Source organism: Dendrobium catenatum, unplaced genomic scaffold, assembly GCF_001605985.2.
Source record: "Dendrobium catenatum unplaced genomic scaffold, ASM160598v2 fragScaff_scaffold_138, whole genome shotgun sequence".
NCBI classification, from domain to species: domain Eukaryota; kingdom Viridiplantae; phylum Streptophyta; class Magnoliopsida; order Asparagales; family Orchidaceae; genus Dendrobium; species Dendrobium catenatum.
The window spans coordinates 374,993-399,028 of NW_021318600.1; the positions used below are offsets into that span (position 1 = coordinate 374,993).

The following is a 24,036-nucleotide window of genomic DNA, read 5'->3' on the forward strand; positions in this document are numbered from 1 at the left end:
CTATCTTCTAAAGTTGTGATAACTAAGTGATGGTGATTCCATCCAATGTGTAGGTGTACTCAATTATACTTCTTCATGTATTCAGTTCTCCTCTTATATATGAATCAATGTAACCCTCTGATTTAAATATGTTATATTAAACTTTTGATAATGGTTGATCATACCATTTAAATATCATTCATTTTATAGCTTCCTAATGTTCTTTTCGCATATTGGGCATGCATCTCCAATTTACCACCGCTACTTGTGAAATATACAATCTTATATAATTTATTGCATATGTAAGAGACCCAACAACTAACATATGGGAGACATTATGTAACACCTTTTGAATATGTTCACGATTTCACCTATTCTGACACAGTCTAGCAAAGATAACTCGCTAAATTCATGCATTTATCACCTCTTGCATGTGAGTGAGTGTTTGAATCTGGTTTGAAGCATGTCTCGGGGTTTTATGAGCTTGTTTGAATAATCTGAATTTTTTTTTCTTAGGGTGTTGTAGCATTGGGTTTGTCAACGTCATGGCTTTGAGCTCTCAATCTTTTAGCTAAATTAATTTGGGTGTTATAATATTGGTGAGAAAATTAAAATTTCAAACTAATGTTCTTAATAATCCCCGGTAATCTGATGACATTTTAAAATTGTAAAATTCTTTCATTAGTAAATTATGTTGCCTACCAATAAAACTTCTTTCAAAATTTGAAATTGGTTTACTTTATTTCCTTCTTGCAATGCTATGCAATAAATGTGATATTCTTAGGAGAGATGATGTGCAGTAGAATTTATGTTCTTGCACTAAATGCACATGAGTCATAAGAGTCTGAATTTTTTAATATCAAATATATGTTAGGCATTGAGTCATAAAAGACTATTTTCTAATATGTCAACACAAGAAGTTATAATGGCTTGAATTATGATATATAATTTTGATGGGAGGTATAAGGATTTAAAAAAAATATATTATTTTTTATTGTGATATATGAAGTTCTTATTTATTTACTTTCAATGCATAATCTACTTTATTTCAACTAATTGCAACTAATTTCATATTAAGTATAATATATTTCTTTTTAACTACTTTTACATTCAATTAAATATAAAATAAATAAAATATTGAAATTTCAAGTCAGTGTGTTTGACCTGTTGGGTTATGTTGACTCAAACTAATTTTTCCTTCTAATTCAGAAGAATCCATTCAGTAGCTGAGCATTCAGGATTTGATCTATCTGAGTCTGTACATATACTTTTTTTTTTTGTATAATCATGATTAGTCATTCTACTTCTTTGTTTTGGTCTATATATCTATTGTACTGTAGTTTAAATGCAACATATATATATATATTGAGGATAAATGAAAAAAAATAATGGGCGAGTATATTGCATGAATACAAGAGACCTTCCTAATAATATCCTCATCAACATTGCGTCAACATAATTTTGAGAAGCGAAGTATCACAATAACACTGCTGTCTTTCTTCGTTGTGGCTGCAAGCCCCATCCACATGCAAGCACAGAGTCTTATATATATATATATAGATTCAATGAAAAAAATGTTACATTTGCACTTAATATCTCCGTTTCAAATTTATTGAACTGCCCAGGTGAGTATCAGCAACTTTCCGATTTCAACAACTGTAACAACCATCTGTTGACAAAGTCTGCATTTGAAATAATTCACTCCAAAGAAAACCTCCAGCAGCATCACTCAAATCTAAATCAGTAATACCCAGTTCACTTCAACAAGTTCAATCCACCACAGACGACGTTTGGATTTAACTTCGAAAGATAAAGCGCTTATGATTAAAACAGCTTTCATATTAGGCTAGAATAAAAAACAAGCAACTACAGATAGTGTGATTGAATAGTTAGAACTTGGAATGGAAAAGGTTGAAGCACGGTGGGAATAAGAACTCACAGCAAGCATCTAAAGAAGAAGAATTTTCAACTAAGTTTAAAGCTGCAACCATTATTTCTGCAATCCTTAACGAGATAGCGATACCCTTCGAATGATTGAATGCCTAATATAAAACTGCATAATAAAATCAAACACGACCGAAAAAACAAAAAGGTAGGCTAAGTACATTTATCACCATGTAAAGGAAATAAAAGTTACCCTATAAAGAGGACAGACTATACATGATAATAACCCGTATAAAAAGTTCAGGGGGTTATTATTTTAAATTCACTGATCTATTGCTTTACAGTAAAGGCCCCTCGTTTGTCACTGTATTGGCAGATCTCATCTCTCCAACCTCAAGTTTTCACAGATATGGCCGAGCTCAGGCCTAGCTTCCATCCAGGTTGCAAATCTTGTTTCATGTGGAGATGCACAGTATAGGTAGGAGCGAAAGGTGATTAGGAAAAAGTATCTTCTGCAACATAAAATAAGAATAACGAACAGTTATTGCGCTTTCATTTTATGGTAAAATAGATTCTAGCAACTTAAAAAGATGATCATACTAAAAGTACTTGTTTAGATGTGTTTTGAAAATTCAAAACCGTAGAAAGAGCACACTGAATAATTAAGGACCAGATCCAAGAACAATACTGCAGGGAAATTTTTGTAATCATTATTAGTCACTAATATCAAAGAAAATGTTAGAGTGTCATGTACTCTTCCTTGAAAAATGAAAGAAAAACGAGAAATGATAGACAACATTTGATGCTATGAAAATGCTTTACTTTGTAAACGAGGCAAACTAAACCTATTTTTGATGCCTATGCTAAAGAATACATTGGCAGAGTCTTCATCTAACTTGGACCCAAGAAGAATTGCTCACTCGAAGGGTTAAGATTAAGCAAGAGGTGATCAATATCATCATCGATATTGATAGCCAAAAAAACTTTTTAAATATTAGAGCTGCAAAAACCTCATTCTACCCCTTATCCACATTGGATAGAAAAGGAAATGTCAATCTTGATTGAAGTTTGCAATCACCAAGAACTAAATTGACAAGATGTTATACGAGGTTGTTCAACTTGATATCTATCAAGTTATCCTTGGTGCATGATATGTATAGAAGGTTGTATTGTCATCCTAACCAATATCAAATGATCAAAACAATATGAAGAACTTGATGATAAAAGGATTATGCCATACCAACAACAGTTGTCATGACAGTGGGCCAAGCAAATAAACTTACAAATGCTATCTAAATATTTTTAATTATGTTATCAAGCCCTTCAAAAAGGAAGTGTAAAAAACGAAAAAAAAAAGTCGATCATAAGCGTCGCACGCCTTTCGATGCACTGCGATGAAATTAGGTGCATTTTTTAAGTTGTAGAAATTTGACGCAATCAATTTTACAAAATTCTACGCGGAATTTCGAGCGAATTGATAAAGAATATAGGGCAAATTTGCATAGTTTTGGAATTAAAATTCATTAAAGATTATTTAAGAGAAAATGACTTAAATAGCCCTTCTAAGTCTTCATGAAGCAAATGCATGCAAGAGTAGATTGGACATTTGGTGTTTCCCACCGCCTAAATGAATTAAAGGGATCAAACCATTCAGTCTCTTCTCATTCCACTCCATTTCCGTTGTCCAAACACATGAAAGGATAAAAGGGGCGGCAACAAGGGGAATTTGGATGGCGACGGTGGCAGTTTCCGGCGTCCTTTTTGGAGGAAAGTGAAGAGGAAGTTTTAGAAAGGAAGAAGGGTAAGTTTCTAAACCTAGGAATCTTCATTTTCACATAGATTTCTTTAGGAGAAATTTCTAGGGTTTCTCGAAAACTTGGAAAATTTTTAGTAGAATGATTAGGAAGGTCAGAGGAAGGATTTTAGCCATGAAATGAAATGTTTTCCAAAATTTTTCTTAGATTTTGAAAATTAGGGTTTTTCATATTGTTGGATTTCTAAGAAAATTTCTTAACGAATATTGTTTCAAATGATCTTAGGAAGGTTTTTAATGGTAGAAATTAAGAGTTTTCACAAAAATATCATTTTCCTAATTTTTAATTTAAAATAATCTGAAAATAGATATTCCCTAAATATTAATTAGATAATGAGGATGTTTTGGCATGAAAATAATGAGACTTATGTTTCCAAAATTAGGGTTTTAGAGCAAACCGAAAATCAAAAGTATTTTAAATTGAGTTAGGCAAATTGAATGAATTAGAAATGGTGAAATGTGAAAATTTATCAAAATTATGATTTTAAAAATTTAAGGTTTAATATAATCCGAAAATAAAAATTAAATTTCATAGGAAGAAAGATAATATTAAAATAGAAAAGTAAGGATTTATGTTAAGGTAATATGAATGATAATTAATGAAAAGAATCCTAATGTTAAGGATGTTTAATGTCTAATGTTAAGGAGGATAATAGCAATGAAGATTAGTAAGGATTGGAGCATGACTTAGAGCAAATATTTGACAATCATAGTTACATTAATTTTTTTTAGGATTTCGAAGTGGGAGAGGGAAGGCATTAAGGGGGGGGGAGCGATTTCGTACATCTGATTTCAAGGTGAGTACTCATGGTTCTTTATTTGCAGTGATGAAGAACCATAAAGCCATTCACTCTTCAACAATAAAGACAAAGTTTGCCCAAGTACTTGCCAAAAAGCCTCTTGATCTACATTTATGTTTGATCTTCAATGGTGGATCGAAGTTGACCAAGACATAGCAAGAAGCGACAAAGATTCTAAGGGCATTCACAAAATTCAAATGATTGTGAAGTAGCAATTGCAGAAGACCCAACAAAAATACAAGCAGAGGCACGATCATTATCATGTCAAGTCCAACTTCCAAGTAGGGCATATTCTTCGATTTCATTTGGAAAAAGATAAATTCAAGGGAGAAAGCAATAAACTAAAGCTAATTTGGCATAAGCCATTAAGGATCACCAAAAATATTGGTGCTTTTCAATTGGAATTGCTACCTTACATAGAGATGTACTCAATAATAAATACACTCTTTGAACCTTCTATGCTTGATGGAGGGCTTGAGGAAATCATGCACTTCATATATGATCTACAATTGTAGCGAGAAGTACCCTTATACTTGGAGAAGAAAACCATCATCACAAGCTATGGGCCAAAGGTGATGCTCTGAAATGTTAAGAAAGGTTGATTAGCAAGCAAAGCAAAATGCTATTTTTGGGATACTAGGCATACAATTTTCCATTATCCCTTGCTGAAATCCAGCCGCTCCTAGTGCGAAGGATCTGACGGCCATAATGAAGGAACTAATTTAGGAAAGATTGTATTAGGGATTTTATGTATTAACACTGTAATTTATTGTTTCATCATTAATATATCTTGTATAGATCTATAAATAAGGAAGATAATACAGAATAAACGTAACTTTTTCCTCTCAAACTTCCTGATTTCAACATGGTATCAGAGCCAATCGGCCGGCCTTCATTGCTGAATGATCCAAGCTTCTGACGCTGAAAGACGCCGCCGCAGAAGATAGGCCGCCAACCCAATTCCGCCAAATGCAACTGAAGCCCTCGATCCATCAAGGAGTTGTCGTAGACGGAAGCCCCGGTTCCGCCAGTTGCTGTCGTAGACGGAAGCTCCAATTCCACCAGACACGATCATCGAAGGAGCCTAGTCGAACAGCCACGAAGGAGACGAAGGAGTCGTACCCACCGATCCGACATAAAGGGAAGTCGACGAAGGAGCGAAGCCGCAAGCTCGAGCTTCTCCCGCTCGAGTCCCTTCGTGCGTGCCCTAGCTACCTTAAAACAAACCAAGTCTTTTTTAAAGACTTGGCTTGGCCCGGAAGGTTTCTTCTCAAAGAAAAAAAAGGGAAAAAAAATCCTCTTATTTCGACCTTTATTGTCAAACATGAAATTTTATTTTTTGGAAGCCTTCATTGCTACCCACGGACATACAAATAGTCTTAATCACTATCATAATGTCATAAATTAATTCCTCCTATAGCATTAACAAAACTGATGAGTCGATGGTGCACCAAGGACGAGGTGACCTCCAAAGCATGCAAGCTTCCTATCATCTAAATGGGAAGAACTACCTAAAGTGGCTCAATTTGTGAAGATCTACTTGAAGGGGAAAGGGAAAATACATCACCTGCTTGGAGGAGGACCAAAAGGAGATCATAAATTTGGGGCATGGGATGAAGCATACTCCATGATTATGTTATGGTGGTGGAATTCCATGACTCTAAAAATTAGCGATACATTTATGTTCCTTTCCACTGCAAAGGACATATGGGATGCTGCCAGACAGACGTTCTCCAAAGCTCGTGATGTGGCTCAAATTTTTGAAATTAAAGTCAAAGTTGGAAGCAAAAAGCAGGGGAGTAAGAACAAATGCATCTTCTTCACTTGCACTCTCATGTAAGACTCCAATTTCTATTAGTTTAAGCGCGTCTAGAAATCATTTCAATGAATTATGGATCATTGATTTAGGAGCCACATATCACATGACCCACTCACCTACCCACTTCATCAACTATACTCCTTGACCAAACAACAAGAAAATCATCATTGTTGATGGTTCTCTTACCACAATAGCAGGCCAAGGATACATAAGATTATCCCCCTCACTCACCTTGATAAATGTGCTCCACGTACCACAATTATCCACAAGCCTAATATCAATACAAAAACTTACCAATGATCATAACTGTCAAGCCTTATTTAACCCTACTTATTGTTTATTTAAGAACTAGAGACCAGGGAAGAAGATTGGTCTTACAAAGAAGAAAGCAAGATTGTACTACTTGGAAGAACCAAACCAATCTAAAAATAGCTGCTCTATGTTATCCCAAATTGATAAGAATTCCACTATTTTGCTTCATCATTATAGGTTAGAACACCCATCTTTTGATGTCCTAAGACTATCCACAACTTTTTCAGAAATTAAAAAATAAAAAATTTCATTGTGAAACTTGTGAATTGGCTAAACATAAAAGAACCTCCTTCCCAAACAAAAATGAGAGATGTGATACTCCTTTCTACCTTATTCATAGTGATATATGGGGACCCTCAAAAATATCCAATATTTCTGGGGCACGCTGGTTTGTGTCATTCATTGATGATTGCACTAGAGTCTCTTGGATCTATCTCCTTAAAAATAAATCTGATGTTAACACCATTCTTCCCATCTTTCATATCATGATCAAAAACCAATTCATGGTAAAGATAAGGAGATTTCGCTCTGATAATGCTAAAAGCTGTTTCAACCAAACTCTTTCCTCCTACTTCCAAAGTGAAGGGATCATCCATGAGTCCTCCTCTGTTCACACTCCAGAACAAAATGGGGTTACAAAGAGAAAAATTGGTCAACTTCTAGCATCCACCCGAGCTTCCTATTTCACTAAAATACACACAAATCCTATTAAGGGGAAGCCCTTCTAACTGCAACTTATCTTATAAACTGACTACATTCAACAGCCCTAGGACTCAAAACTTCAATGGAGATTTTATCCTCTTTTTACCCTGAGTTCCTAACCCATCATAGTCTTATACCCAGAATCTTTGGGTGCACTGCCTACGTTCATATTCACAGCCAGCATAGAGGAAAACTAGATTCAATAGCACTTAAATGCATCTTTATTGGCTATTCAACTACCCAAAAAGGTTATAAGTGTTATCATCCACCCACAAGAAAAACCCTTATCTCTATTGATGTTACCTTTGATGAACAAAATTTTTATATTTTTTAAAATCTCATCTTCATGGGGAGACTGAACTTGAAGAAGAAGAGAAAAATGAACTAGCACCTCTTGACCTTCCACCTCAAACCAATCCACCTAAAACTCAGGATAGGGAAAACAATGACAAAGCTGTCAACAGATTTGGGAAGGTTTCCTCCAACCGTACAAGCTAAAGCTGTGCTCTAAAGCAGATCCAAGAATCTGAACCATCTCCTGAAAATAAGGTAAGCTCACCACCTCCCTTATACCTATAACCAGCTCTATATCCTTCAACAACCTCTCATCCTCACACAAATTTCCTAATTACATTAGAAGATATCCATATTCCTAAAGATATTTCTGAGGCCTTATCTGATAAAAAATGAAAAAATGCCATAAGAGATGAAATGTAGGCCCTAGAAAAGAACAATAAATGGGAGATAGTCAATTTATCAAAAGGGAAGAAACCGATTGGCTGTAAAAGGGTGTTCTTAGTAAAATATAAAGCTTATGGAACACTTGAAAGATATAAAGCAAGATTGGTGGCAAAATGGTACACACAAACATATGGCATTGACTACCAAGAAACTTTTGTACCTGTAGCCAAGATGAATACTGTCAGAATACTACTCTCACTAGCAGCCAAGTACAATTGGCATTTGAAGCAACTGGATGTGAAAAATGCATTCCTGCATGGGGATATGGAAAAAGAGATATTTATGGAAATACCATCACGGTTTAAGGAAAAATCTAAGGTTAACAGTGTGCAAACTAAAAAAGGCTTTATATGGGCTCAAACAATCACCAAGGGCCTGATTCGGAAGATTCTATAAATTCATGCTCCTTAATGGGTATCAACAGAGTCAAGGGGATAATACATTATTCTTTAAACACTCAGACTTAGGGGGAGTCATAATATTATTGGTATATGTTGATGATATTATCTTGACTGAAAATCACGAAGAGGAGAAAGTTAGTTTAAGAAAAAATCTTACTAAGGAATTTGACATCAAAGAACTTGGTAGACAAAAATACTTTCTCGGAATTAAAGTAGGTCACTCCAATAAAGAAATATTTATTTCACAACAAAAATAAATCAAAGATCTTCTGAAAAAACAGGTAAACTAGCTTGAAAACCAGCACCGACACCAGTGGAACCTAATCTTATATTGGGGGAAGCTAGAGAGGATCTAGATGTGGATAAAGGGGCCTACTAGAGACTTGTAAGAAAATTAATCTACATTTCCCACACTAGATCAGATATAGCATTTGTTGCAAGCATGGTCAGTAAGTTTATGCAGAATCCAAAGCAAGTCCACATGTAAGCGGTTGACAGGATATTGCACTACCTTAAAGGAAACCCAGAAAAAGAGATTCAGATTCTCTTTAAGAGAGATCGCAGAATAACCCTAGAAGTATACACGGATGCTGACTAAGCGGGATCACCTGTTGACAGAACATCTACCTCTGGATACTGCACATTTCTTGGAGGTAACCTAGTAACATAGAGAAGCAATAAACAGAATGTGGTGGCAAGATCTAGTGCAGAAGCAGAATATCGAGCAATGGCCTTGAGAATATGTGAGCTATTATGGATCAATATAATCCTAGAAAACTTAAAGGTCAAGTGGGATGAGCCCATGAAGCTACATTGTGCCAACAAATTAGAAATCAGCATAGCCCAAAATCCAGTCCAGCATGACAGGACCAAGCACATAGAAGTGGACAGTCATTTTATTAAAGAAAAACTAGACAATAGTCTAGTAAGTGTCGACCATGTATCATCAAAGGATCAACTTGCAGACATTCTTACCAAAGGATTGGACAGTTCTGCCTTTCTCAGAATGATTGACAAACTGGGAATGACATATCCATATTTCTCAACTTGAGGGGGGTGTTGAAATCCAACCGCTCATAATGCGAAGGATCCGACGGTCACATGGATCAATCCGTGGGAAGCTCACATGGATCACACCATAATGAACTAATTTAGGAAAGAGTGTATTAGAGATTTTATGTATTAACTATGTAATTTATTGTTTCCTCATTAAGATATTTTGTATAGATCTATAAATAGGAAAGTTAATACGGAATAAAAGTAAGCTTTTCCTCTCAAACTTCCTGATTTCAACATCCCTATTTTTAAATTCATAAGAGTAAAATCCTACTAAAAGAGGGATTCATAATTTGGGATCAGAATATAACGAGTTTAAACAATCTTACCAATAACCATCCACTTAAAGAAGACTAAAAGATATATCATTTACAATTTGGGCATGGAGGAGATAGAATCAATTTAGTCTGAATCATCTAATTTCTCAATGAAGGTTGTTGATGCTTTTGATTATGAAATCACATCATTAAGGTCAAAAAGCATACACCAAAAGTTAATAGGCGTGATCGCATCATCAATCAAAGAGCTACGAGTTAGATCATGACTAGAAACTGAATCGTTGGATTAAATTTTAAAAGATAATGATAAGTTCGAATTTTTAAACTTGTCTGGATAACCTTATTTTGAATTTATACTTAAAATTAAGATAAGACTGCAGAAATTATCTTGTGGTTTTAAGTAATCTAATTTGCTATTTGTATATAGGGTTCCCTCTTCTTGTGGAGTTGAAGAGTTGATTAAATCTCACCCTCAATATGATTGCTTGTTTAAAAGAAATTTTATCCACACCCACGCTACGGTTCCTGTAGCAAGAAAACTTAAACTTATTATTCACCAACTGGCTTGGGCACTGTATCATGAGTTGCTGATCTCCTCCATAATTGATTTGTTTTCCTACTCTGCTGTTGCATTTGTTAACTCTATGTTGACTGCAGCGCTGCTGTGTTAATCACTGCTTACCTTGTTACTGGAACTGTTTTGCTTTCTGCTGAAGCCACAGCTAGCTACCGTACAGCTGCTGATTGCCATTGCTGCTGCAACTCTCCACGAAGGAAAAACAGGTGTTACTTATCTATTTATACAGGAAACAAGTGTTGGTACAGCAGCTGATTGCTGTTCAATGGAAGAAAAATTCAAGAAATGGTGAGGAAATCTATCTAATGCAAGAAAACTTAACTAGTAAATTGGTTTACTGATCACTGCATAATTAGTTGTGAATTGGTAAACTTATGTTGACCTTCATGTTATACCCAAGGAAGAAAAAATGAGGATTCAAAATCATACCGGGAACCCATCGGATCAAGGAATCTCGCTGGCGGAGTCGCTCCCGTAAATCCCGCTATGTCCCTGTTCATCCGCGCCGTTCCGGGATTTCAGCCTAAAACTCGCGAAAGCCCCTCGAGTACTGCTCTCCAACGCCTTTAAAAGCAAGCCCAAGCTCTCATCGCTACTCCTCCCACGCGAACGAAACCATTCGCTGCTCGATCGTTGCTCTCCCGATACTTCTCCTCCGAACTCCACCTCTGTCTGTGCCGACCCCAAGCCGAGAGAGAGAGAGAGAGAAAGAGAGAGAGGAGCTCTCTTACCTAGCCGTGACCTCCACGACCAGAGCCCGATCTCCAGGCCGAGCCCCGTTCCGACGCCGCAAGTGTCGAAGCCGTCCCTTTGCCCTAGCCTCGCCATCTCCCTCTCTGACTTGCTGCGACCAAAACCCCGACCCTTTGGCCTCCACCTTGCCGATCCAGAGCCATCCGACCTCCACCTTCTCCTCGTGCCAACACCGACAATCCAACAAAGGTATTAACTTCTAAACTCAGATTCTCGCTCTCGAAGTTTGTGGCAGACCTGAAAACCGTCCATGCACGTCTTTGTTGCGCGTGGTGAGATGAGACCCCGGTGCGGCGCCTACGACGAGGCGGGTAATCAACTCAAAATCCTACTTCAATGCTCATGGCGGACCGAAAAACCGCCCATGCACGCCTTTGTTGCGCGTGGTGGGATGGGACCCCGGTGCGGCACCTACGGCAAACTGAGCGGGGGGAAAGCAAACTGCTTTTTCAAAAATGCCTTTTAAAAACCCCATGCACGCCTTTGTTGGCGTGGTGGATGAAAAAACAAAATACTACCGCAACGGTGTCTCACAAACACCAACCGTGCACGTCTTTGTTGACGTGGCGGGTAAACGGCCTCTTGGTTTTTCCCCTAAATGGGGGAGACGCCGGGAGGCTGTCGAAATTTCATCTGAAATAAAGACAAAGACTTCGACTCAATTGCAACATGAACTACAATAGGTGGATTGAACCTACACATAACTCATGAAAACTTGAATTCAAATGAAATAAGTGCAAGAGAACTCAGATTCAAATGAACTAAATGTATTGGACATGAACTCAGTTTGAACATGACTTGAACACTTAAACTCAAGCAAAGACTTGAGTTGAATCACCGGGGGCTTGCACAAGACTTGAATTCACTTGGACTGCAAAGAATTTTGATTGAACTTGAACTCAAGTGATGGCGGACTTGTGGACTTGATTTAGACCAAATCACATTAACTTGAACTTCAACTAAATTGAGAACTCAAGCTAAATCCAAACAAGTTAATCTCAAATGCAAAGAAATTAGTGAGAACTTGAACGAACATGGAGGATTTGTGTAAGACTAGAGTTAGACTCAAGCTGAACTGAACTCAACTTGAACTTGATATGACATGGACAATTTGGACTCAAATTCAAATGAACGGGACCATGCTTGGACATTGAACTTGAGCTTCACAAAATTAAGTGAAACTTAAGCTTGAATGGATTTTAAAGAACGAAACTCATAACATCATGGAATTTAAGATGGGCAAGGATCAAATAAATGAGAACTTAGACATTGGATAGATAATTGTCAAAGTGCAAATAGAGGTTTGTAAGTAAAATCAGTAAAATGCTGAATATCATTGGTGGTGAGCAAAACTCCAAAGTTGAACTTCATGCAAATAACATCTATGTCAATCATGCAATCAAATGTGACTAAAAGAAATTCAACATGTAATTTAAGTTCAAGCAAACATCAATAAGCGATATGAACGGAGTGAATGTGACGATGTTCTATGATCAATATCAAGACACAAGCAAATGCAATCAAACCTGCAAGCAACGACAATCAACATGCATGAAGAAGTGGATGAATGCAACTAAGTTATCATACACTCAATGCCGATATACAAACACATATATCCTTTGCAAGCATAAGATGATTGATGGGCACGACAAGTACAAATGCCTATGAATGTTAAATGACCACATCAAAGTGTAAATTCCCACAAGTTACTACAGGGGAACTCTTCGCTCTTATAATGATCCTATCTATAAACAATTATGTGAATGTATCACTAGTGTGGTGGATCCTTTATAGGCAAAAGATAAAAGATCGTGGTGAATACAAGGATCTACTATCTGTGATGAAAAATGCATCTCATGCGCAATAATATACATAGGCGGGTGATGATCAATAGATGTGGATGTCATAGCACTCCTATAATCAATCACCATTCGACGTCCAATAAATCTATCACCCTTCTTTGCATGTATAGCTACATACGCTGTGTATTATGCATCAATAGTATGGGAGATCTTCTACAAATAAGAGATAGAAGATGGTGATTGGTGACGAATACGAATAATCACTATTAATGATGAGGGAGTCACCACATACACAAGAATGCTCCTACGGGTGATGATCTATAACGAACAGTAAAGGCTAAAGTCTCTTTGTAGCCAACAACCATACAATTGAGGTTAACACATTGGCCCGCTACGAGAAGAGGTGGGACACATTCAGAAAATGAAAACACCTACAGGTTGTCGTATGATACTTGCTATACATGCCATCCACTAATTTATACAGAAGACTTCCAGCGGTCGTCATCATTTGTAGCAAAAGCAGAAGATTTGTTAGTGTACTACAATCTACTTGCAGAAAGCGATAGGTAGTACACGACAGTCTACCTGTACAAAACAGCAAATAATTCAATCCAGAAGCTGCTACGTCACGCCACCGGATCCGCAACAATCATGCAAGCGAACAGAAGGCGTTTACAAATATTTTAAAGTACTCTCACACGTAATTTGTATACACATAGGTGCACTAAAAGGGGTAAAAGCAATCTTAAAACCCGCATGGGCCCCAGCGAGCGTGTTATTAGTACACACGTGACGTCTAGGGATGCTGCACGGGTTAATAAATCTGAATCTGATCCTCCTAAGCAGGTAAATAGGAGTCGACAAGGTTCAACGAATAATTATAAAATACCCCCAAACACCCGCATGGGCCCCGACGAGCCTGTTACTGATACACACGTGACGCCTAGGGATGCTGGCGGGTCAATAAATCTGAACCCGATCCTCCTAAGCAGGTAAATAGGAGTTGACAAGGTTCAACGAATAATTATAAAATGCCCCCAAACACCCGCATGGGCCCCGGCGAGCGTGTTATAAGTACACACTTGACGTCTAGGGATGCTGCGCAGGTCAATAAGTGAATTCATGTTCGAATCCGATCATTCTATACGAATCAATAGGAGTCGACAGGGTTCGAACCATTGAACAAATATACGGTTGCGGCGACCGGCATATTTATCTTAATACATTCATATTAGGCCTTCAAGACCTATAACAATGAGAATTCACTATCAAGGGCATAAAACCTACAAGAAACCCGATCCTCGATCAATAACTTGGTCGAGTTGACAGGGTTCAATCAATAAAGAGAAATAACCCCTAACACCCCGATGATGGCCGTGTTGAATGTTTATCTCAACCGGAGGGGTTTACAAATATTTTCAAAATGCCTCCCAAAAGTCCACTCAAAATCCAAAACTCCACAAAGCCCAAAATTCCACAAATCCCAAAATCCAAATATTTAAAATTGAAATCCAACCACCCAAACACATAAAGCAAAATCCATCCACCCTCCGCAACAGTTTGCCGGGGTGGACAAATTCAAATACTACTTCAGCTCACAAAGAGCCAAATACATAGCGAAAATATCACTAGGATCCATTCTCAAACAATCTTCTACCAATAAGGACGTGATACGTGTCCTCTAACCGGCGGGTTTGCCTGCCGCCAAATGGCACTGCAGGATAAATGGTTATGACGACCCGGGGCCCTCTGAACCGAGTGGTTTTGCGGCCAAATGACACCACAAAATACCGATTATGGCCAGAGCCAATACGCTTCTTATTGACATCAAATCCTTGAGATATGAATCATTAGGATATAATCGATAGGGCACAAAGCCCTCTGTTAGCTAAGGTGGATTCAAATTTGTCTCCTTAGACAAACATTCACCCAAGGTCTACAAGGTCGCCTTGGACGAAGCAACCCATGGCTGCCAACAAGGATCCTTCTGTCAGGTTGGGTCGACTACCTCCTCTGACTAAGTAGGCCAGGGACCACGATGGCCCGGGAAGATGGAACCATGGGATCTTGATCGGGTCCATCATCCATTCCCCCACCATCCGCTTTAAGTGCAAGATGGTGCAATTTCCCATTTTAAATATCAAACCTTTCCAAATACCCAAATTCAAACCCAATCTCCAAATCCATGCTGCTACTATATGCCAGATAACGCGTATCTCTACGTATCTGATTGATGACTAGCCTTAATCGAAAGTTCTCTCTCGATATATATATATATATATATAATCTATGTTTGGTATTTTCTTTTTTAATCCAAAATGTGTTGTACATGAGTAAAACAATTGGCGGTGGGTGATCTCATGTGATATTTATGTTTCTTGCATCTCATCCTCAGATGCCAGGAGCAGCAATTTAGTTCTTGGTAGATTTAAAAATTCTTCATCATCCATCTACCTTCTCAAATCTGCTTCTTCGTCATCAATGAATTTCCCAGATCTGTTGTGATGACCCTAATTCTAACCTCAAGTCATCTGATAATGTTAAGCGTCCAATACAGACCAAGGTTTTCAACTGGAGGCATACTTCTAATCAGTGTTTGGGAACCCAACCTGATTCATGCTGCCAACATCTACATGCTTTCAGCGAAGAATACTACAACATCATTGCTTCACATGCAACAGTACTTTAAAGAGCGTTTGATAAGAAACCAGAGCAACAATAAGATATGGTAATTACGTAATGTGAACTGACCTTAGCGCTTTAATGCCCTTATCCATAATGTATGACCGAGTTTCATCATCATCACTTGAACAATTCAGTAGCTCATTCCTGTAGTACAGAATTTCATCCCGTAAATTCCCAGCATCAGCACACCTATTGAACAGAAATTCATGATAATCAACTGAAAAACTAGAGAAACTGGTATTTTTTTTAAGGCATAAATGACAAAGGATTAAAAATGACAAATTTTACTTATCCAGTCAAGTCAAATATATGGGAAACAGAATGCCACCAACATATGGCTAAAACACTAGAACTTTTTCTAGCAGAGATGGATTACATTACTAGTAATGGCAGTTTTATGAAGAAATTATGAGATTGAGGGTCATCATTTTTTCTTGTGTCTGAAAATAGAGTAGAAGCATTCCAGGGCATACAAACGTATACACACAAGATTTTTATATGAAAAATCCTAAAGAGAAAAAATCACATGACGTAGCTTATCTTGGTCTTTTGTTTGGAAGCTCTGACTACGAATAAAGAGGTCTTGGGTTCGAGTATTGCGTATGTGATGTGTGTGTGAGTTTGCCTTAATTGACTTAAATTCCACCTAACTGTTACAATAATCCAAACTATTTGGGGGGGGGGGGGGTGGCGTAATGTGTGATGGTGATGGAGAATTTTATGAAATAGTGAAAGGCAACAGGTATTGGTGTTGATTGATGTAATGTGAGGGCAATAGTTAGTATCAAGGCAACAAGAAATGAAAATAATAGATAGCGGACATTGGAAATGATTGATGGGAGACATTGGAGGTGGTTGACGAAGAGCATTAGCACTGGTTGAAGAATGGGCTGAGGCAAGCTAAACTTTAGAATTCTTTCATTTCTAGATCCTCCCCCTCCCTTGAGCTAAACTTTAAAATTCTCTCATTTCTAAATCCTCCCCTCCCCTTGAATATATAGAAATAATGTCTCTTTATAATTTTTCAAACAAGATATTTCAGACTTTCTTATCAAAAATCAAGACACTCCATTTGTACACCCACTCCTCTCTCAAAAGAGTTCATTCAAGGGGCTCACTCAGGAGTTGAAAAGAGCTTAACACTGGAGAACGACATACTAGCATAATCCCTGGTCTACTTAGTCAGAAGAGTTAGTCGACCCAACCTGACAAAAGGATCCTTATCGGCATCCATGGGGTGGATATTTGCCTAAGGGGATAGATTTGAATCCATCTTAGCTAACATATGGCTTTGTGTCATTGATTCATTACTCATGGATCGAGCTCAAACTTTGCTTCATTTCTTGACCCACGCATTATCCACAAATGTCATGTGTGTGTATACTACACGCTCGTCGGGGCCCATGCATGCATGTCTTTGTATGTTTGTTGCATGATGCATTTGTATAGTAGCTGTATGTATGCAGTGCAATGAATGTATGCGACATATTTGCATGTTAACATACTCGCGTATGTACTTGTGCATTTACATGTATGTATGTATGTTGGCATATGTATTTGCATCTTGCATGAGGTGCTAATATGTAGTGTAGTGGTTTAATGCATTAACATAATGTGTTGCATATGTACATGAAAATACATGTATGATGTATACATGCATTGAATGTTTCTTGCTTGATGTGTTTTGTATTTTGTATTGTGTATATGCTTGCTATGAGTGCATCACTGCATATTTCAATGCATGAGGTGTTTTTGCAATATTCATATATGATCAAAATTATATTAAAAAGCCTGCAAACGCCCTCTGTCCGCTTATACTGATATTGCGGATCCGGTGGCGTTGTGTTGCGCTAATGGTTGCCCATTGCTTATTGCAGGAAGGTTGTCGTGCAGCACTAAATTCTTGCTAGTAAGTAATGGTCACTTAAAAGATGCATGAGTTTCCTTGAGGAGCCCATGAACGTCTTCTGCTGCTTTTATGAATGTTGCGGATTCAGTGGCATAATTTAGCAGCGAATTGAATTTCATCTGTCGAGCATCAGCAATATGGTTTTGTTCATTTTTTTCTTCTGCAAGCCATTATTTTCTTCAGCATTCAACCTGCATGAGTGTACTTAAGCCTGCAAACAAGTTGTATGGTGCATCAGGAGGGCTCCTACCTGTCTCTTGCAAATAAGTTGATATATGGTGTGATAGCCTAGCTTCGCAAATTAACTGCTTTAATTCACTAGTGATCCGCAGTTTTTACTACAGATTCCCTGCTTTTGTTTACAGTTAAATCATAGCATTGCGCTACGGGTCGCCCGTGACTTCTTGCATGCAAGCTATCGTGCACTGCAACCTTTGTTGGATTTATTCGTTGGTAGTGCGTCGACAGCGGACTTTTAAAAGTTATCCACGGTTGCATGCAGGTGGACTGCATTCAACGTATATTTTGCTTGTAAGAGGGTCATAGTGGTGCGCTATGGGTCACTCGTTGTTTCTTGCGAGCAAGCTATTGTACGCTACAAGCTTTGTTGAATATATTTGTAAGTCGCTAGTGGATATCCAAAGGTCATTAATTGTTGTATGCGGACCACTACATACATAACGAATTTCTTATGGTGACTCATAAATGCTTCACCTATCACAAGATAACTGCTTTTGTCTGCAAATAGTGTGTCGCCCTCGTAGCAATCTCCTCATTTATGCCTATAGGGGATTTATCATATTTATAATACATCCACTGTCATTGCTTGTAGATAGGGCTGTTGTATGGATTGCAAACCTTCCACTATCATCTACTAGCAAGTTGCATTGAATGCAAATCTTCAAGTGCTACTTGTAGGTGTTTGCATTTACTACAATTATTCTGTATTTTGCTTGTAGATAACATATTGTGTGGATGATAGGTCTCCTACAGCTGCTCGTAGGTGTTTGTATGCTTTGCAGATATGTTGTCTTTGCTTGTAGATGATATGTTGCGTGTGTATCTGTGTTTATAGAGGACTCGTCATCCTTGCAATACATCTATTGTTGTTGCTTGAAGGGAGATTGATGTATTCATATGTATGTTTGATTGACGTTGACTGTAAGGTTGTCTTTGTAATTATTGCATGTCCATTGTCATTACTCGTGGGTGCTTGCTTTCATTGCATGTTGCACTATGTGTTTGCAAGGAGTTTTACTATTTACCGATGAGTTGGTGCATTCATCTGCAAATTAATGTTGACTGTCGAGTGAGCTGCATTCATTGCTGATTTTTCCACATATGTTCATCAGCAACTTACTACACTCATTGTATATTGACTTTCAATGTTTGTAGGGAACTACTGCACTAGTCTGTAAGCTGGCTATCATTGATTGAACGGACGTCATAGTATCCATTGTGTTACATTGTGTATGTTTGTAAGGAATTTTATTGTTTGCCAGCAGGTTGACATGCTTGCTAGGGGTTGAATGACATTGATTGTACATAGACTTCATTTTGAACTTATCGAATGCATCAAATCATTGTGTTAAATGCATGTCAAATCCCTCTGCTTTTAGAGGACATATGTATTTGCTTGCATGACTGATATGAGTGCTATGCATCAACAATTATCATCTATAGGTAATTTATAATGTGTCAAGGACTTTGCATGCTTCCTTGCAATCAGGTTACTCATTCTCTTCAACTTCATTGCTTGCAGGCGAATCATGTTGGCAATCAAAAGCCCTTCACTATATTTGAAAGTAGTTTGTGGCTTACACAATGATTTTGTTCATTGATGCTTGCACTTCAACCAATCTGGTAATTCCTTAATATTTTTTTGAATTTTGTGTGTCATTGCTTGTAGGTAAATTATCATATTCTCAATGATCCTTGTTGTTCATTACTTATAAACATGTCATGTTTGGAATTTAACCCACCACAAGTCTCGCACTTGCATTTAATTTTGTCATTTTTATGATTTATGGATTTAGTTTTAGATATTAGGTCCAATTCCCTGCTGATTAGTTCAAGTATTGTTCCCTGTGATTTTAGATATTAGGTCCAATTCATGTGCCGATTTTTCCATGCGAGTTTCATTAATCATATAGTCATTTTTTAGTATTTTTGGCGTTCCAAACGAAACGACAAATCTATTTTGCGATCGGGTGTTGTTTGGGCAGCATCACTCTTTGCTTTTGGGTGTTGATCGCCGATTTTGACCATTCACGCACAATTTGATTGCGAGGTGGCCCCTCCTAGGCAAATTTCATGCTCCGAAGATCGTTTAACCACTTAAGTGACATGTTGCGCCCGCCGACTGTCATTTAAGTCGCTTGTTCGCCTCTTTTTCGCACGTTTATGGTCAATAAGTGCAGAGCTCTTGCTTTATTACTTTTATATATCTGTCTTAGATAATAAAGATTTTGTTTAAATTCATATATCTTTCGGGCTCACCTTCTATCTTTCTCTCTCATACTCAAACCTCATTACATTCTCCCCACAGGCCTTCATTTCACAAGTAGCACAAAGTACGGTACGGTATCATCCGCAGAACAAAATGAGATTCAAATCAACATGGAAGTCTTAGATGCTTTCTCAGGCTATCACTAAATCAAAATGCATCCTAACGACTGCGAGAAAACAGAATTCATCATAGCAAAAAGTTTGAACTACTACAAACTTATGCATTTCGGATTGAAAATGTCGAAGCGACTTACCAAATAATAATGGATAAAATTTTCAATGAGCAAACAAGTACAAGCAATGAAGTCTACGTAGACGATATTTTCAACAAAACAAATCTCTCGACAAGCATGTCAAAGATCTGCAAGAGACTTTTCTCACTCTTAAAAAGAACAACATGAGGCTCAATCCTCTAAAGCGCACCTTCGGAGAAAGCACAAGAAAATTCATAGGATTCCTCCTTACACCCAACGGAATCAAAATGAATCTCAACAAGTTACAAGTCATACTCGACATGAAGATGGCCAGGACTGCCAAAGAAGTCCAACGTCTCACCCGCCAAATTGCGCCTCTTTCTTCAATACTCTCAACCGTTTCATCTCTCGACTGGGTAAGAGATACGCCTCTTTCAACAATACTCTCAGGTGTGCAAACAAATTCTCTTGGGGAGATGACTGCGTAGCCACTTTCAGTAATTGAAGAGTCTCCTCACATCAACTCTAATATTGGAAAACTCTCGACGAAGCGAAATTTTGTTGCTATGCCTCAGAATCAACGAAGATGTCAATTCCGTACTCGTTAGAGAAGGAAAGAAACAATGGCCTATCTATTACGTCAGCCACATACTCCGAGATGCAGAACAAAGATACCCAATCATGAAAAACTCCAAAGAAGAGCTTTTGTTTACTTTTAAGTTCATGATCTGCTCATTAGGAAACTCATCATTTAAAAGTGAATCAGCCGGAATTGAAAGTGCTGCTAGGAAGTTTGTCAAGGCTCGTCCTTTCATAGCACACAAGGGAGTGAATGTAATGTCAAACTGTAATAAAATCATTAAACACCAGGTTAATCATCCTGATAATGTCAGATGAGTCATCAAATATTGCAATGAATTACTCTAGATATCAAATTTATTTTATGAGACTAAATGTAGTGCCTTAAAATGCATCCCAAATCAACCCGACTGCACGAAAAATGCATTCATTATAGCAGAAAGTTTGCACTGCAACAAAGTTATGCCTTTCAGATTTAAAAACACCGAAGTGACTTACCAAAGAATGATGGATAAGATTTTTTCAAGGAGCAATAAGGTAAAAACATTAAAGTCTATATAGACAATCTTTTTGTCAAATGAAAATGTCTAGACCAGGACGTCAAAGATCTGCAAGAAACCTTTCACACTCTCAAAAAGTAAAACATGAGGCTTAATCCTTCGAAGCAGACATAGGAAAATTCCTTGGGTTCCTTCTTATACCCCAAGGAATCAAAATGAATCCCGACAAGATACAAGCCATACTCAACATGAAGACACCCAGAACCGCCAAAGAAGTCCAACGGCTAACCAGCTGGATTGTCGGGCTCAATCATCTCACCTCTCGGCTAGAGAAGAGATGCGCATCTTTCTTCAAAACTATCAGGAGTGCGAAAAAATTATCTTAGGGAGACAAACCGATTTTCATTAATTGATGAGTCTCCTCATGTCATCTTTAATCTTGCAAAGCCCTTGACTAAGCGAAAATATATTTATATACCTCAGAGTCAGCGAAGATGCTGTCAATTCCGCACTCATCAAGGAAGGAAAGAAACTATGGCCTGACAATTATGTCATCCACACACTCCAAGGCACGGAACAAAGATACACAATCATGAAAAAGCTCGAATGGGTACTCGTAACCTCATCCAGAAGATTGCGACCTTACTTTCGGTCCATTCCATTCAAGTGGTAGCCAACCACCATCTTAAGCCCATTCTCACTAAACCTGATCACTCGAGCTAACTGCTTAAATGATCGGTCAAACTCAACAAATTCTCCATCACATATGTATCAAGGACAGCCATTACGTCTAAAGCACTTGTCAGCTTTCTCATAGATTGTACCAATCAAAGTACGATCTCAGAAACGGCCCTACCTCGCTAGACACTACATGTGGACGATGTATTAGGAGAACATGGGCTTAGAGTAGATATCATTCTAAAAAGTTCCATCAGAATTATCGTCACCCAATCTATCAACTTCGAATTCCAAGTCACCAACAATTAAGCTGAGTACGAAGCTTTACTCGCAAGGTTACAATTTGCCTTTAAGTCTACTCAGACTACCAACTCATAGTAAATCAGATAAACGGTAAATATAAGGTTAGAAATGAATTGTTCTCTAGATAGTTGTTTAAAGTCAAAACTAGAATTATAGGCTCGAATATTTTGAAATCATCCAAATTCTTAAAGATCAAAATCAGCTTGCTGATCTTCCTTCTAAGCAAGGAAGTGTTAGCAAACAACCAATCATGCGGGTCTCCATACCTACCATCATGGAAGTAGTGCAAGCAGAAGAAGAACCCTCATGTGACAACCGGTTCATCCGGCCGGTTCGGCGCCTTTATTTATCCCGCGGAACAGACAGTTCGCGGAACCGAACAATCGCGCGAACAGGAAGGGGCGGACGGTCGGGAATTCACGCGAGAGCAAGGTAGAATTCGTTTTCTTCCAATTTTAGCAAACGAGCGCGTTGGAGAGTAAGATTTAACAACTCCTTTTCGTTCTTATTGTTATAGAAACAAAGGTTGGAGAGAATTTGCAACGAAAGGAAGAAACGACCGAGGAAAAATAAGGAAAAAGGTTTGTTGAAATTTCTTTTAGATTTTCCTATAAATTTCTTCTCCTCCTTCGTTTAAAGTGAGCGATATATTTCTTGAAGGTTAAGGAAGGGATTGAAGCGAGGAAAAAGGAAATTTCGGGAAGAAGGATTTTGGGAGATTTGGAAAATCCAATTGTAAGAAATTCTATTTCGAAACTATTCTCGAGTTTTATTTGATAAAGCAAATTCATAAAAACTTTATTTCTTGATGATAGAGATTTGGAGAGAAATTCGAAGTAACACCCTTCGTCGAAGACCTGAAAAGTTCAAGTGGGTATTTTTAAAAGTTTAAAATTTCTTTATTTCCATTCTATTTTTGTTTAGAAAGAAGTATATGCGAAATTGATAGATGTATGATTTTTTTCTACTTTTGGAGAAATAGTTAACTAAAATAAGCAACGACATGTATGAGTACAATTATAGAAAAGAAAAAGGATATGTTATGAGTATATCAAAGAATTAGAAAGTAAAGTTTAGAAAGAAAATATATACATGTACATGATTCGTATATGTAAATGACAAGTAATATTTATAGAGATACAAGTAAGATGTGTTGTATGCAATTGTATCAATAACGATGAAAATGAGAAAAGAAAAGAATAAAGGAAAAGGGTATTGAAAACGACAGGAGTCACCCCCTTATGGTACTGGCTGGGGACGCCGTACTCGTGCACGAAAAAGGAAAAGGAAATTTCTATGGAAATGGGGAAAAGGAAATTAAATGGAAAAGGTTGTACCTTTAGGTACTTTGAGACGGTGCTCCTGTGCAAATTAAATGGGAAAAGGAAATGTAAATGAAATATCAAAGATAACAAATGCTTCAAATTATTTTAAATGAAAATATTCAAAGAAGTATTAAGTTAAAGAATTGAAATAAACAAGATTAAGAAAGGAAAGAATATATGTTAATTTATATTTTTATATTTTTATATAGTTACCCACTGAGTTTACTTAGTAAACTCAAACCACGAGTTTAAATGTTTCAGGAAATTCCTAAGAGAAGTAATGGCTGAAAGAGAAGAACATGTTTACAGAAGGCGAGGTGCAAATGACAACAGGTAAAATAAAAATTTTTTATTAGTGGCTCTTCAGTTTATAGAAAAGTTTTGATGATGAGTAAATTTATACTTTTGGAAATGTACTACCGTCCGACTTTTCGTACC

General features: G+C 37.5%; 1 protein-coding gene and 1 long non-coding RNA gene across 2 annotated transcripts in view; one reads left to right on the forward strand and one right to left on the reverse strand.

The window, feature by feature from the left end:
• Positions 1-1,928: 1,928 nt before the first annotated feature.
• Positions 1,929-24,036, reverse strand: part of LOC110113393 (paladin) — a gene marked incomplete at its 5' end in the record, with an annotated part of 47,175 nt that continues 25,067 nt past the window's right edge. Inside the window, 2 exon segments of the mRNA XM_020845957.2 lie at positions 1,929-2,375; positions 15,669-15,791. Of these exon segments, the coding sequence (XP_020701616.1) occupies positions 2,243-2,375; positions 15,669-15,791 (256 nt within the window).
• Positions 22,620-23,797, forward strand: LOC114581161. Its single transcript, XR_003703019.1, has 2 exons — positions 22,620-23,008; positions 23,089-23,797. It is a non-coding gene; the product is annotated as an uncharacterized LOC114581161 (long non-coding RNA).